This window comes from Haliotis asinina, chromosome 9 (assembly GCF_037392515.1).
Source record: "Haliotis asinina isolate JCU_RB_2024 chromosome 9, JCU_Hal_asi_v2, whole genome shotgun sequence".
Lineage (NCBI taxonomy): Eukaryota > Metazoa > Mollusca > Gastropoda > Lepetellida > Haliotidae > Haliotis > Haliotis asinina.
Window position 1 is genome coordinate 54,776,296 of NC_090288.1, and position 17,426 is coordinate 54,793,721.

The window sequence follows — 17,426 nt, forward strand, 5'->3', positions numbered from 1 at the left end:
CTCTTTTGTTTTAACTAGGATTGTCAAGAGGGATGAGACGAGCGATCTCATTGGTCGCGAACGAGCGCTCTTGGCATCGGTTGACCTTGTGACCTGCGCAGTGACGGAGAAGCGGCGGGGGCCGATGTTTACGCTTCTCTGATCACATGTTGTTGTTTGTGGGTGACAGAACGTGTAGCCAGAGAGTTTTTATTCTTGCTAGGAGGATAGTATTTAAGCCTTCTGTCCAAGGGATTGAACATCAGTTACAACTTCTCGGTCGATGTGGGTAGACACTCGTTTGGTCACCGAGTTGTAGAGAGGCGAAGTCTCACATAGGGAAACAGTGTCTCACGTCTCTTGACAGAACACGTGGGCCACAGTATTGCTCAACCTGTGGTTCGGTAGCAGCGACGTGTAATTTCCTCGGAATCATTTGTGGACAATACATTGGGACATTACTTTTGTGAACTGAAAGTCATCAGCTACAATGATTCCTCTGTTGATGCTAACTGTGGCATATCTGGGAACATCATCAGCCCAGGGTTGCGGTGGGGTACAGAACAAGTATGTCTGCCACCCGTCCAATCCTCGCCAGTTTATGATTTGTATCGGAGACCAGCAGTATACAATGAAATGTCCAGGCAACCTCCACTTCAGTACAAAGACCCAGACTTGTGACTGGCCCAGGAACGCTGACTGTGGTCGACCTGTTCAAGTCATCACTCAACCACCACCCCAACGTCGAACCCCACAGGTATCACAACGCCAGTACGGCGGTCAACGTCGCCGTCAACCGTCGTACACCTGGCAAAACAACAATCAGGGTGGAAACGTCAACAGCGTTGCCTCTAAATCTCGGGGTGAACCTGTCAACGCAGTAGCTGCTCTGACCGGCCCTCGTAAGTACAAGAATCCCTCGGACAGGGAACGTAATGTCGTCGATGAGCTTTACAAGAAGAAACACTCATACCACACCCACAATAATCAACTGAAAGACACTCGAACGGTAAATTCAAATATTAACCAGAATCGAGACAAATGGACCCTGGCTCATTACCCGTGGTGGGCAGCGAAGTCAGCTACACCTGCTAACCGTTCACGTATGTCTCGCCGACCTGTCACACCTACCCCCGGGTACCGGTCCGGGTCTCCCTACACCCCACGGACCTCCAGGACATCGCGGATCTCGAGGACAAAGACCTCCAGAACGTCCAGGACTAGATACAACCCGATCCGAAGTTCATTAAAACGAGTTCCGATCAACAGTGTGGCTTCCAGGCACGTTCCGCCCCCAGCGAAACCTCTTATAAAGAAGACGATCAAACAGAAAGAAGTTAAACAGGAGCCAAAGCCTCAGAGGAAAATCATCAGAAAGCCAGGTAAGACAGCACCTGTAATTGCATATGGCTACCGACAAATTATTCTTACTGGGGACGCAATACAAATGTCAGTATCTCCTTGAATGCTTGAAGGTTTTTAAACGCGTTTGGAACTACAGTTAGGAATATCCTTATAAAACAGAATGTTTATAGAAAGGTTAATCGGATATGTGACATTGAATTATACAAACTAAAGCAACACGAGATTCTGTAAGAAGCCAAGTACAACGATTTTATTTCAAATTGAGTGACATGCTGTATTTAGCTTGTCAATGTTAGTGAGGTAAGAACGAAATTTAAGAGTCAGGGTGACATTTATAACGGTTCACGAGTCTAATCTTTCAATAACATGCATAAAGCTAACCCTAAATGTCTAAACAAAATGTGATCAACGAATGCAATAACTGATATTTTCTTTCTCTATAGGTGTCACACTAGTAAAATAAAAAATACGATCATAAGCATACAGTCATATTTGATGGTGGCAAAAATAGGTTATTCGATGGTACTGTGTTTGATGCTCATGTCCTTGTCAATATTGTAGGCACCATACTGCAGTCACCATACTGAAGGCACCATATTGTAGGCACCATACTGTAGGCACCATATTGTAGGCACCATACTGCAGTCACCATTCTGTAGACACCATACTGTGGGCACCATATTAACAATATCTAACAACAGCTGACGTTCACGACTCCGGGTGCAGGGGAATTGAATGTTTACAGTACACGCCAATAAGCAGAGTGAGGTGTTAGTTAAGGTTGCTTTCTTTAACCCTGTATTTTATCTACAGTCACTGAATATCCATCACAATGATCTCGAAGTGAAAATGGCATTTTGTCAACAATTCCGTTCTCATATGCGTAATAGAAATTCCTGCTTGATATTTAATACACGTAATTACGCTCAATTGCAACAATGCAAGGTTACTTCAAAAACTGTAACGTTTAATTTTTGTCCAGCATTGTATTCGTCTTCTGCTGTCAGCTGGTTTCGGATTCACTGTAAGCTTAGCAAACATTTCAAGTTGGCGATGCTGTATGATATGGCTAGAGATGCTGTTTCATAAAATTGTCTTCTACAAATACAACATATCCCCATAAAGCGGGGAGATTTCTGTATCAATAGGCATCGACATGTGTCAACGATATAACGTGACTTTAGCCGAGATTGCTTATGATTACCCAAGGTTTTTGTGGTTTGTATTTACCATATACTTCTCTGACTGACGTCATATTCCACAAACAAAAGGACATATATTTTATTATCTGTTTGCTTGAGTATTACATCATATAGCTTTGTAAAGTGAGGGCAATGGTTAGATTTTTGGTAACAGTTGTCATGTCTGTCCCACGCTTCACACACGGTTTCTATACATACTTCTGCTGGTTGTGAGACAAAGTGCTTCAGTATTGAGGGTACGCTAAATACACATAAGCACATGTCATGACACGTGGACCGGTGCACAATCTTCAGGTAAAATCATTCAAAGTTAAGTAAAACGGGGACTTGCCTTGTGAGTTTTAGACTTCGCCTCTGTCCCACACTGAAGTATGTGTTACAGGTGATATCTCCTTAGGTGAGTGAAGTGGTTCTCTATATGCCACAATTGACACATCAGTCAATGGGTACCCAGTAGGATGAGAAGGTAATGTGTCTGTTAACCTCACAACGCGAGTTTGAGCAGAGAAATACTCATTGATCACACATTTGTAGCATGTTTCAAATATGCTTCGGTCGCTTTATAAATACATAATATATATGTATGTATATAATGCAGAGAATCTACTAACGAACCGACCGACTTGGTACTATCTGTTATGTATATAAACTTGAGGGGTAATTAAATGGTCATCGAAAAGAATACCCGTGATTAAACATAGTTTCGTAATTAACTCATACCTACAAGACAGCATGTATATATGGATAGAGAGGGGAGTGATAAACCATGGTCCATTCAAACAGAAATCATGAAGTTCAGTTTTGCTTGCTGAGTACATGTTAGGTAGCTCCTGCCTTTTTCTTTCCAACCAATATCCCAACTCAAACATGTATTTAGATAAGGCTGGTCTGTCAGTTGACTATCTTCACCCGAATTTGAAGGATTTGGGCAACTAAAAGCGTTACGTTGTTCACTTGGGTGACGGAGTTCAATAACTCACTGAAACAACGACCCCCACCCTTCAATAATTACTGAAATGGATATTTGATCTTCTGAAATGTCTTTCGGAAGGTCTAAGGTAGATACATCAGAATGTATAGAATGAAGTCAGCTGTGTGAGCTACCCTCTCCAGATATGCTCTCAACCCTGTGAGTCGAATGCTTCGTGATGTTTTCTGATTTGCTTGTCTCAATAGGCATGCTTGGATGTATCGGGAAGGGTTGCAAATACGTAATGACGACAGATACACTGAACAACGGCATTGTTCATCTGTACTAATCCACTTTTAAACGACTCCTTGTGGACAACAAGGGTGCAAATCTATTTCATCCATATTCATTTTGGCAAACTAAAACCAGAAGAAAAGTATGTTTACCAGTTAGAGGTAATTTAACAATAAGCTTGTATATTCTCCTGTACCCTATGCAATACCATAGATACCGTTCATGTGGATATTTGCATGTTTATGCGTCTTTTTGCCAACACCTAGTGTCATCACTGATGTCCAAGTATCCACTCATATAATTTTCACCGCTAATTCTTTGCTTTGCATAGAATATGTTACCATGGATATTCAAGTCTGGGTATGCTTGAAGGGCGCGGTGGACGAGCTGGCTAAAGCGCCAGGCTAGTCATCCAGCGACGTTGAGGTGTCGAGGTTGAGAAAACCTTTGACTGGGTTTAAAAACCTTGGAGTCACCTTTATGTGCATACTCTTTCCGTATTGTTACAACCCCTAGTGTACAGTACACAACCTTGTGCACTTAAAAGAACCAACGAATCCGTTGGTATATGACCAGATGGTGGCCACATGAATACGTGCATACACCCAGTTGCGGGTACAGCAAGGTGCAGTAAACGTATCCCAGTCCACCCAGCTGTCAACTGGATACCTTTTTAGGATGAGGGAGCTACAAAAAAACTCGGTGCACCTAGTGGCAGCAAGAGTTGCATACTCCCCAGGGAGTTGAGACTGATAATACGATGTGACGTTGAGACTGATATCCAATGATCGAGGGGTACAAATACCAGCGCCTTGAGCAAGCAGTAGTTGCGTGGAGATGTGCGCTATATATATCCTATAATAAATATTTTGCATTGACGTTCTATATTTGTAAATGGCATTTGTCTTGACTCGTCAGATAATTATGGAAAGGCGTTCAAGTTCAATACGCAGTTAATCAACGAGGATTCAAATATGCCTCATGCTAATTAATTAAGCACAATGGCAAGCCTAGGGATTACAGTTTGTATCAGAAATGCATACCTTATCACCACAAAATACACATTCAAACAAGCATAGACTGACACTCATCTAACATGGGGGAGAAGCGTTAGCATTGGATGCTTTTAAGGGGACGATTTCACCTCTGGAAAAAATAAACAATGCGCCCTATGTTTATTCAACAGCAAACGTTCCTCTAAAATACACACTTGGACGACACATCAAATTATATCTGTCCTGGTTCTTGACAGACAATATTTGCAGGTAGCAAAGTTAAAAATATTGTGGCACATTTCAAGTTCATATGTTTGACTGTTTTCGATGTTTGGTTTTAAGAAACACAATGTTAATGTTTTGAAACAACGTGACTGAAGAATGATGACGAATCAATATTAAAGAAATGTTTCATATTTTTGTCCCGGGTACTTTTCCCTTTGAAAAAATAAACTCCATGTTAAAAAATGTGTATACACATTCTGAGAAGGACATGGCGTGACAACATGCACCATACCACTTCCCGTACCCATTTCTTGTCAAAGTCTGGATAATGCAATTGACATTGTTTCTGAGTAACTGGAGCAAGTATTACTGATATATTAATAGTTATCATTAATACGAACTTGAAGTGAAATTAAATATGCATGATCATCTTAACCAAAACTAGCTAAAACAGACATTGGATCCGCGTCTACACACTCTTTGGTTTCCAAGGGTCTGTAAAGGATACATCTTAGAGACATTAATCGTCAGACCCAGAGTTTCCGTGGAAACAGATTTCATTTGGCTGAAAGACAAAATTAGATTTAAGAGATTTACGAATGAATGACCAAAAATGTGATGATACCGTTGATTCGCTGTTGACTGTGCACATTCTCTCGTGAACAGTTGTTTTTCACTTTGCAAAGGTGACATATATTAAAATATCACGAATAATTTTCTATATGAAATTATCAATAAGAGACAAACCTTCAGAATTCCTCATCAAGCAAAACGTCTAAGAGTGACACACTGAACTAATTCCACAGCAATGTATGTATTTCTATAACAAATGGTAATATTTATGAAAAATTTGTAGAACATTATTCGCCTTCTGACTCCACATTTTAAGCACGTCGAAGACTTTGTTCTTCTCTCAGCATGTCTCACGTCGGCTTTGGCAAGTAGTCTTTGCGTGATTCACCTGCTTGCTTTGTGAGATTGTGTTTGAGTATCGGGACAAATGTACATTCACCCAGTCCTGAAAGGTCGGACAGAATCAATGCACTGACAGGTCGACCTTCGACATTCAAAATTTGATTATTCGAAATTGATCTTTACCTTTTCAGAATGTTTGCTACACTACATTCGACTAATACCTCGTATTATGGCCAACTCAATCCAATCTTAGGTGTTCGTGATATGTCAGCTTTTGAAATCAGTTTCTTAAGTGTTACAAGGAAACTAAAGGGTTTTTTTTTTTTTTTAAAAAAACAACAAAAAAAACCAAACCCTTTTTAATCCCATACACAGTAAAATGCGCTGTTCTGTTGATGCATTTTAAGAGGTAGATGTTTCTATATTTCCCAGCATGTACATTTTACTGTCCGAGGAGGAATCTCTGCAATATCATAATTTGACAATTTATTTAAATGACATCAATAATGACACGTTTCCTAAAGCTGGCTAGGTTTACTTTCTACGCTCAATATACTGCTTCTTCCTCTTTAGCAAAGTTCAATCAACGATTTTGGATAATACAAATATCCAGGCATTCTTTTAACATCAAATATAACACTCGTCCATAAAAGTAAGATCCTCTCAACGATTCCCGAACACCAACTTTTATGGTGCTGTGTTAGATTATTTCAAAATACATTGAGGTGAAATTCCTTTTTCATTGAAATATTTCAGTATATCATAACAGTACCATTTTTTCGTTTCTTCTAAACTACATTCCTAACTGTGTTATGTTTGGTAAGTTTTGACACAAATGACAATAATGCATGTTAACACAAGCCTTCTTTTCCCGAAAGACCGAAAGACCCCCACTGTCGCCTGTACACAACGACAGGTGCTGCTTCAAAGTGGAACAACACCTAGGTTTGAAGCATGCAGAAAGCTGGGAATTCTTCAACAAACAGCTACACTCTGCACAGATAATATTTGCAAGCATATAATACACACAAACAATCACGTCTTGAAGTTTGTTCTCAGATTTAAGTGTTAAGGCGATGTTACAAGTCGCACGTCATACACAAACATGTGGGGGAGCAGTATTTAACATTAAATGAATGCCAAGGGCTGAAATGAAAATTAAACAAAAAACGCATTGATGTGATAAACATATATGATAAAATATTGATAAAGAGTAGCCTGATTTCAAGTAATCGGATTGAGGATAAATCTCAATCTCATACAAAATTGCTGTTGAAACACCCTGATTATAATGTATGTTATGACGAAGATGTATTTTGCCGGTTTTGTGGTTTGAGTCCTCATCAAGTTATCCCGTACATGGCAGTACTTTAGTAATGGCACAACTGGCCATATTACAGCATTCAATGTTTGAGCTGTATAGTCTACTCCCTACACACGCTAAAGAGCTGTAAATGACTTTTTGAAGTATGCCAACTCAGTAGAAATCGCTAAACAAATATTGGAATATACGTACTTCGTAAGATGTGTCCTAAGATGATCAAATATCAAAATAGATTCATTCTCTAACATACCTCGAATATTATACAGACTTATTCCGATAATAATCATACATAGGCATGGCCGGAAATCGCTGTTTTCATAATATATTTGTGAAATATGTAAGCACGTTACGGTTTCACCTTTCCTTCGGCTTGTGTCAAAAGCTTGCGTCCTTCCGCTTGTGTCAATGATTAAAAGAACCAAGGTAAAAGCCAGAACGGGTGTTCGTGAAAGGATGAGACAACACAGTTCCAATCACATTCATATATCAGTATCCACTGATGAAAAAGACAACGTGCCATCGAGTTTCTAAATGAAGGTGAGAGTTTCCAGAAACATGGAATAAACTACCTTTGCAAATGTTTTAGTATTGTTTGATGTTCTTCAAACCCCAGTTGTAATTCAAGCTTTTAATCCATGAAAGACCCCATCCGCAGGTTAAAAACGCGTACCATTTCTTCAACATACATTACGTTACTCGAAACCCAAACCCCAAGTGACGGACAACGTGCGACAGAGGGTCTTAGTTTAAAAAGAGATGTGACGAATCATTACCATTCTTTCGACAGAGAATATGTGGAATTTCCAGGGCAGATTACAAGTCCTTTCAAGCTTAACAACAAAAACCAATTCAGTGAACCCCGCGTACTTTACAAGATGATTTAAAGTTCTTTCTATACGCAAATTCAGTCCTCTTGTTGAAGATACACAACACAACTTAGACATGTCAAGAAGACCCGGCAGCAGTGGTCATCAGTTAAATTACAAAACATCAAACCAACAAATCCTGCACTGAAGAAAGATGATGATTTTATGGATTTACAACTTCTCTGTTATGTTAAGGCGACGTTTCGATTCGATTCTAAAGTGGTTGTCACCAGTCCTGCATTCCCTGTAACCTACGCATGCCTCTAAATGAATAGACAAGCCACGATTACTCCCCAGAACTTCCAACCATCTGTAAGGGACGTCTATGATTCGTCCTTTCTTCATTGTTGGCATGGGTCCTACACTTGAGACTACCGCGCACTCCCTCACCCCTCACATGTACATCTGTGTTTATCTATGTGTCTATAAGTCCTACGTTCAATCAACGTTTAAAGACTCGGTCGGGATTACTGTAATCTGGGATTGGCACCTGATGCATTTGTCTGGGTTAGATGACGTTTACTATTAATCACAATTGCCAATACTTGGGGTTACAGAGGACTCCATAGAGGTGTAATTAAAATTCAGTTAGCAACTGTCTGAAACTTGCTTTATGCAAGTGTCATTTGTCGTTGTGCATTTCATGTTTCTATTTTCTAACGTTTTGGACGTGATTATTAAATGACATTTATTGTATTACATTAAGGAGACAAATTCGGCTGCATAGCATTTTTGGTCTGAATGAAAGAATTCAGCAAGAAATAACAACAATATTTTTGTGTTATTTATTGTGTCATGCAAGGACGAACCGTATTGTGCAACTCGTATTTTCAGTAAAATGAGTTAATATCTCAGCATAATAATTGTGTGACCATTTATATAGCACCGAAGTCCATACCAGGTATGTTTATTCTAACAATGAGTAGCACAGACATTATTTCCCCGGAAAACAGTATCTGTTAGGTGCTAGTTGGCTATAGTTATGTGACTTATCGCACCACGTACTCATTTTCTGCTTGGTGAACTGAAGCAATTTTCAACAAACTCATTAGCCTAACACACATTCCACACGTGCTTAGTTATAGGGCAGGACTGAAGTACTGGAAAATCATAAAGATTCTCAGCTTGGCTAAACATTGCTTTATAATTATTAGGTCGAGGATGCATTGTCTTCTCAACGTCAACACCAAGTCAAAGAATAGTCAGAAAGAACACTTTTTTATATCCCGATGAGCGTTAAAGGCAGAATAGCGGATAACATTATATGAATTGCTCTCTAAAAACGACAAGCCGAGGTCTCAGAGTATTGGGCGACAGCATCAACCACAAGGCCACAACATCGTCCTTCACAGTGTGTAGCTTTTTGTCGTATGAGCAATGTTTGCCCCATCCCGTCGTCAACATCCCTTGGCGGGTGTGTAATTAGATTATGCCGATAAAACACAATCACGAGGAACTGGAAAATACGTTAACCAGGTGGCATCGCGGATACAGGTTTCATTAAGTATTTGGCAGCATGGGTAGCACAAATTAACCAGTTCACATGTTAATTCAGGCTATTTCACAATGTTGTTCAAGATTTAAATGTCGAAAATAACACCAAAGTTGCTTGTACACCGAATAAATTAGGAGTGTAAATATACGTGATCCATTCTTTAACAGAGCATTCCAGACACTCTATGTCCTTTATCGGGGACTGTTAAGACTTTCTGGAGTTTTTTTTGTCAGTGCGTGTATATGTAGACAAAACATGCCCTATAATCTCCCGGCGTGACGAGTCAAGTCGTTGGTTCTTTTCTGTAAACCATTCTTGCTTTTCTTGCCATGTTGGTCGTTAATAAATATTTGTTTATCATTTAAGCAGAATCACCAATATAGCCCTATGTTGACCCGAGATGAACTGTGTGTTGAACACTCGTCTTTCCAGATTTCGGGTACTAAAAATGAAGGTGGCACATCTGATTTTGAGTAATATCGACTGCTCTTACTCTAGAGCATCTCATAATCTTGCAACTGCCATTATACCAGGGAAAAACAAGAAGCTTTCTTTTCAGAAAACCCACTTGTAGTGTTTACTTTTCAGTCGAGGAACTTCCTTCGAAGAACTTTAGGTAAACATTGGACCTTTAACTCAGGACATGCACATTCTCTTCTGAACTTGATTGTTGTATACAGGATTGACTTCTACAGGATATTTTGTAGAAAGAAGTTTAACACAATGTTTGAAAAGGCTTTACATGACGCTGTTTTGTAATCGACATGTTACATGTTAAGCCATGTTTAGGTCGGTGCACCTGTACTGACAGGTGACTGAGGTTTCGAAAGAAGGTGACTTCATATACAGATAAGCATACCTCGAGCAGTTATTAAAATTAATTAAACCCTTTCATAAAAATAAACAATAAAGACGTACATAATCTACTCTTAGAGCTACTTTTGATTTAAAGGAAGACAGATATTTCTTCAATGAATACTTCTTTTCATCCTCTTATTTTTAACACTTAATTACTTTCCTTGTAAGCGTTCACAATCATTATAAAGGGACCGTTCTGTCGAAGCTGACGGGACTTCGAGTTATCAGTGGTTCGACACAAACACAGACTGTATGAATACACGGAGAATGCAAAAGGACGAGGCGATTACTTTGAGTGAGTGAGTGAGTTTAGGTTTTCTCTGCTCTCAACAATATCCCAGTTACATGGCGGCGGTCTAAATATTCAAGCCTGGGTCAGACAATCAACAACACGAGCATAGATCTACGCAGTTGGGATACGGTGGCATGTGTCAACTATGTCAGCGAGCCTGAGAACCCTGTCCCCTTAGACAAGCATGGGTTGCTGAAGGTCAATTTTAACCCGGATCTTCATGGGTCGTTTACTTCGAGAAAGCCGTTGTTCGACAAATCAAAGCTTGACATAACTGTATTTGAATGTTTTTATTGTATAAGAAAACAAGCCAGAAAAGGCATTTAAGTAAGGATGAGATCGTATTTGTGATAAGCTACTCAGGTGTTTACAAGCTGGGTCAGAATTGGTCTTCAGCAACCCTTGCTTGCCGTAAGAGGCAACTAACGTGATCGGATGGTCCACTCGATGACTTATTTGACATACATATGAATGCTGTTGATCACTGGCTTGTTCGGTTCAGACTCAGGTGCCGGGTTTAGCGTTAAACAAGGAAGCATGCCGTGTTTCTAAAGATGTGGTTTATCAAATACCGTATACCCTCTATTTCACGTTCCAGGTAAATGTGACCCTACCACCTGCCAACTCCCAGACTGTCGCTGTATCAGTTCCGACATCCCCGGCGGTGTCCCCGTCACTCAGACACCCATGATGGTCATGCTCACCTTCGACGACAGCGTCAACATTGCCAACTTTGACTACTACGAGAAACTATTTGATGGGAAATTCAAGAACCCCAACGGTTGCCCCGTCAAAGGAACCTTCTTTGTGTCCGGTGATGCAACCCAGTACCATCTAGTGGAGAAGCTTTACAAGAAAGGCCAAGAAATTGCGTCCCATAGTCAGTCCCACCGGTCACCAACAACGTGGTGGGCTCACGCGGGCTATGAAGGCTATGTTCATGAAATAGAAGGAATGCGAAAGAAGTTGTCCCTCAAGAGCAATATCCCCAAGGATGCCATCAAAGGAATGAGGGTTCCGTTCTTGCAGATCGGAGGCGATGATCAGTATCAGATGCTGCAAGACTACAAATACCTCTACGACACGTCCATGGTGACGGGTCATTTATACCGAAACGAGAAGGCCCCTGTGTGGCCCTTCACTCTTGATTACCCTCCAGATTCCAAAACCTGTTCCCTGACCCCCTGTCCTCAAGGCTCCTACCCTGGTCTCTGGGAGGTTCCCCTTATCAGATGGTACGGCTCTAACAAGATGGCGTGCGCCATGCCGGACGGTTGTATGATAGGTGCCGGGAGGAAGGGCACATTGCAGTATTTGCATGAGAACTTCAACAGGCATTATAAAACCAACCGATCTCCCCTCGGCATCTTCCTCCACGCTTCCTGGTTCCGCAGGAAGACCGGCAACTTCGAAGCACTCATGGATTTCCTCCAAGAGCTGTCCAGAATGGAAGATGTGTGGGTTGTCTCAACATCACAAGTCATAGATTGGATTCGCAACCCTAAACCACTCTCACAGATTGACAGTATCGACTCATGGAAGTGCTAAGATTTAAGTAAATTAATAACGCAGGGGACAATATATTCTACAGACAAACTGAATCGCTGATAATAGTTGTCTCTTCTGGACATGGTTTCTGTACCATACGTGGTGTTTCGGGGTTCAGCCAAATTAATCCTGAATACTATCTACCCGCCATGTATTGAGTGTACGTATGACCACCCAATGTGAGCTGAAGTCGATCAAGTTCTGCCACTACACCAGTATTAACCTCCAGCTATTGCGAACATGCCACCGGGTGTCACAGACAAGCTGTAAGACAGGATATGACGCCAGTTACTGGCATGATGACCTCTACAGACACCATGTGTCAAGAGCACGTGTCAACAGGAACAGCTTGTATGATAACCCGTGCATATGTATATAAATCCTGTAATCTGCTATGTATACTGACAGCAAAAGAAACGCAATTTTCGACAGCATGAAATCTCAGAACAATAAACGTTCATTTTTATGTCTTCTAGGAAATAACTTGAAAAAAGCCAGAGTTCCGTTTCTTTTGCTTTTCAGAATATCATCAAGGTGCTCCAGACATCTTTGTACATTCGCATAAGAAACCAGTAGTTATCATATGTACAGAAGCACCTACAATGTATATCTTAATGATATAATACCGTGTACATACGAATCACTTATCATACGAATTACAGATCAATGTTATTGAAATATCATATACATATATATATATATATATATATATATATATATATCTCAGATTCATATTGAATATTTTTGGACATTGAAATTGATTAAGTCCACTGGTATGGTACAGCATTATTGCATACATCACGTTTTGTATTCAAGCAGGCATTGATCGGTAGAAATGTGAGTGTAATAATTGTATATATGTACATAGTTCATACTGTATGATATTCTCATCATCCCAGTGCTATCCATGTGTATAGACCATTGCTCACGGCTGTGTGTACAGACTTACTGGTGTGAATAAATATATTTATTGCGAACCGTGGTTTGTTAATCTTGCTGCATTGGATATTCTGTTAATTCATCACATCTGAGACCTGGCCTCGAATTCTAGAAACAAACTTAAGTCTGAGTTTTGACTTGAGTTTGAGTTTTTACTCAAATGTGAGACAACGTATTTCACAGAAGGAACTGAAATTGGTATAACAGTTTGAGGTTGGGGAATAGAGATTGTTTAAAATTGTTTGGTCTTTTATCTTTTAAAATACTGTTGAATTAAAAATTCAACTGTTTCTAATTGTGAAACTCAGTGTGTGATCTGAGTAAAAACTTAAGTTTGTTTCGAGAAATCGGGCCCGGGTTTGGTTCCATATCATGTAATCTGACGATTTGTTAAATCGTTTTTCCAGTACATGGTGACGAGGGGCGGGGGGTAGCGTAGTGGTTAAGGCGTTCGCTCTCACGCTGAAGGTCCGGGTTCGATGCTCCATATGGACACAGTGTGTGAAACTAAATTCACTCACTCACTCACAAGGTGGTGAAATATCGCTGACAAGCGAAATTGCTTCTTGGCTTGAAGTATCGATTTCGAAACCTAGTATGAGACAAAAACTTATGTATGTCTACTTCTTATTATTGTATTCACGATGTTTCTGGGCTTTCCGTTGTGCATACAATATCAAGAAGTTGACATCCACAATATTTTGTCTTATGCTTCTATATCAACTTCTATGTGCATCTCAAGAACCTCAGTTAATAACCTGTTCCAAAGGGAGTTTCGTTGTTGTTTACTACAATCAGCAATATCCAAGGCTAAATTACTGCGGACGATCGAGTCTGGACCAGTCAAGCCAGTGACTGAGATAATGAGCATCGATCTTCGCAATTGAAATACGATGATGTGTCATCGCAGTCAGCGAGTCTGATCATCAGATAGCATTAGCATGAGCTGTACAGGACAGTAGACAATGATAAAAGACGTGACTAAATGAATGCTGAGATTCATGTAACTGATTAATGTGGTTTGGTAAAGGATATTAATTCTGTGAAATTTAATAGTACAGAAGCGATAGATAATTGTACATCTGCACAGAAACATGTGGGTGATTCGATTCCCCAAATGGGTACCATGTGTGAAACCCATTTCTGGTGTCCCTCGCCGTGATATTGCTGAAGTACTATCAAGGCGGCGTAAAATCATACTCACTCACTAGACCTAGACCTCCCCTGCCACATCACAATGCAGGTGTCCAGAGCAGCTTTGTAATATTGTTTCATATTACATGGTCCTTGGTTTATCGTGCAATCCTGATGAACACGTCTACAACAACACCACAGGCGCTGCACTGTATACAGGGTTGATATTTACATCTCGAAGTAATTACGTTCAACAGTAAATGTCACATAATAAACATGACAGGTTGGTTAGTTCAGGTGTTCTTGACGTTTGAATTTGAAATGGAAATTTTCTCCTAAACGTTACACAGTTACATTTATGTTATCGCATGAGTCGACAAGTGTATTGGTTGGTCAGTATGTCGAACTGAGTACACGTCATAATGTGTATTCCTCCCTTAGTGTTCAGTATCCGCTGGAATATGATTGCGGCGTTTAACAACATTCAGTGGTATTCCCACGTCTCATGCTCACACCTTATTGGGTCAGAGTTAACATATCGAGGCCATAGAGAAGTACCCAGAGCATTTTACAGTAAACATATCGGAGGTATTTCCATATTTGCTGCGTCAGTGACAAATATATTGTCTGAAGAAAAACGTTTTTCAACACGGACCTTGCCTTCCTCTGTTTAACCAGACGAGCATGTGTTAATGCCGTGTGCCCCTGGCTATAAAGAATGCACAAATGTTTGTTTTATTTTATTTTATTTTGTTTTACTTTATTTTATTTTAGTAATACACATTCTAATAAGCATTATCCATCACTGACAGTGAACTTGCTACTTCCTCCCTTACCCTCACAACAACAATCAAAACTGATGTCAAGCGGTGTTGTCACGGATGTTTTCACATTCTAAATGGCTATTTGCACGCCCGTTACATACTAATGGGTTGGATTGCTTTATAGTGCAAATGGAAGCAGATCACTTAAAGTGTTTTCATAAAAGTGGTATTAAATTGTATTGTAAAGTATTTGAAGTTTTTCTTTACACTAAACATTTTCAAATCCACAGAGAACTTAAAAACGATGGTTAAATGAGATAAACGATGAGTGGTGACCGATAAGATAATTAGAGTTGATAGTAGTCTGGCGCTTTCTGCAGTTCTAAAACTCTAACTGAAGTCTACATTTTCTGAATCTCCCTTCTGACATTGACTCTTTTTCAATATAAGATTAAAAGAAATTGATATTCAGAGACAAGGTGTTCATAGCAACAGGCACTGTTCCAAGGTGCAGGATATGCTGACATTGTTGGTGTGATTCATTCTAACAATAATTAAGTATATACAAGTATACACCGCCAATGCCAGTAACCCATGCCGAAACTGATTTCAATTGACCAATGACAACCAGAAACACTGGAAACCTGCCTCTTGTTGTTTGCTGTTCAACGCCACAACCACTAAGTTCCAGATATGGGGGAGCGGTCTGTAAATAATCGAGTTTGACCTAGACAGTCCAGTGAGTGACATCATGAGCATCGAAATACGTAAATGGAATATGATGACAAATGCCGTTGGTAACCAGCCTCTTTCAACAAATGTGGTGTGCAACACTGAAAGTCGGGAATCTGTTCTAATATCCATGATTAAATTGATGATATACTTGGACACAGTGTGGTCCATATCGACAAGGACATATATACCCTAGACCGATTTGAAGGTTCCTTTGAAACATACGTGGGTTCGGGATTTGCTGGCCGTGTCATGTTTCACCTTTCACGTTTTTTCTGAACTGAAAAAAAGTTACAATAAAGTTGTCGTTACATGTATGGGGGCTACCTGGGACAGGGAGTCATGTCGGTGTCATCCCATAATGTTGAATGAATGTAACCGATCATCCAAAATATGAAAATGTTGTGTAGCAGAATACTCTTTTAAATGCCAAACTTAAAAAGATTGATTTGTTTGACTGGCATTATTAGAAGTTGATGTGTGATAAGAAAGTAAGACTACTATGTGTGATAAGAAAGTAAGACTACTATGTGTGATAAGAAAGTAAGACTACTATGTGTGATAAGAAAGTAAGACTACTATGTGTGATAAGAAAGTAAGACTACTATGTGTGATAAGAAAGTAAGACTACTATGTGTGATAAGAAAGTAAGACTACTATGTGTGATAAGAAAGTAACAACTTCTTTTTCACATATGATGCGACGTTTCGGTATGGAACCTTATACCGTTATCAAGCCTTGCCATTGAGCCTTACTGGGGTTTTTTAATAAAACGTGTTATCTCAAACCATATGTATCTGCCATTTGCTGTTCAAATATTTTGAAACAACTGTTTTCGACAGGAAACGATTGTGCCTTTTCGTTACGTAAAAACTTAAAAATTCAATTAATGTTTAAAGACAACTTTTGTTATTTTCATAAAATATATTTTCTATTCTATTTTCAGAAACATTTTCAGTCCTTCATGATAATCCACCATGAACATGGTATATGTGATGGCAACACGTATATGTGACATCAATGTTAGAATCTTGAACAAATGTACATTGAGAGTAAATATTTAGAGAAGAAAGATAATTGATGCGTTTAAGTTTTTCAGATTTTAACACTTGAGCCTAACATTGTACGTTACAGTGAAGTACATGTGAAGGTTGGCGGTTGTTTGATCTTAACTTGTAACAACAGGCAACTCCTTGCGACAAACAGACAAAGAATTGATTAACCGTTGTTATACAGAGAGTTTTGTTTGCAGAGAGTAGTGTTTACACGAGTTCATCCAAATTTCTCTATTCACGAAAATGTACCTTTTGACGAATCAGTGATTTGTTAAGAGAGATCAGAGAATCAAACGGTTTTAAGAACAAAACATGCTCACAAGAAAGGATGACATAAAGTAAGATGTTCCATATAAGTTTAACATATCATAATATTGCAGTTGTATTTTTCATAACAGATGGAGTTCCCTCAACTTTAACTATTCGCAACATAGATATAAGGAATATAACAAATGTTAGCCATAAAACAGAAAGAGGGATTTTAAATTACTATAGAAAATAGTTCAAGAAACATTATGAAAGTATTCATAGTGT

At 39.5% G+C, this 17,426-nt stretch overlaps 1 protein-coding gene across 1 annotated transcript; it reads left to right on the forward strand.

The window, feature by feature from the left end:
* The first annotated feature begins 469 nt into the window (after positions 1-469).
* On the forward strand, positions 470-12,268 carry LOC137296858 (chitin deacetylase 1-like). The gene is made up of 2 exons (XM_067828732.1): positions 470-1,361; positions 11,319-12,268. Exons 1-2 carry the CDS (start codon positions 470-472, stop codon positions 12,266-12,268), a joined length of 1,842 nt encoding a protein of 613 aa, XP_067684833.1.
* The last annotated feature ends 5,158 nt before the right edge of the window (positions 12,269-17,426 follow it).

Bases quoted from the DNA above. Each gene is read 5' to 3' on its own strand.
- LOC137296858 (XM_067828732.1), top strand. From the start codon at position 470: ATGATTCCTCTGTTGATGCTAACTGTGGCATATCTGGGAACATCATCA. The intron at 1,362-11,318 runs GTAAGACAGCAC...TTCACGTTCCAG, and splicing joins GAAAATCATCAGAAAGCCAG to GTAAATGTGACCCTACCACC.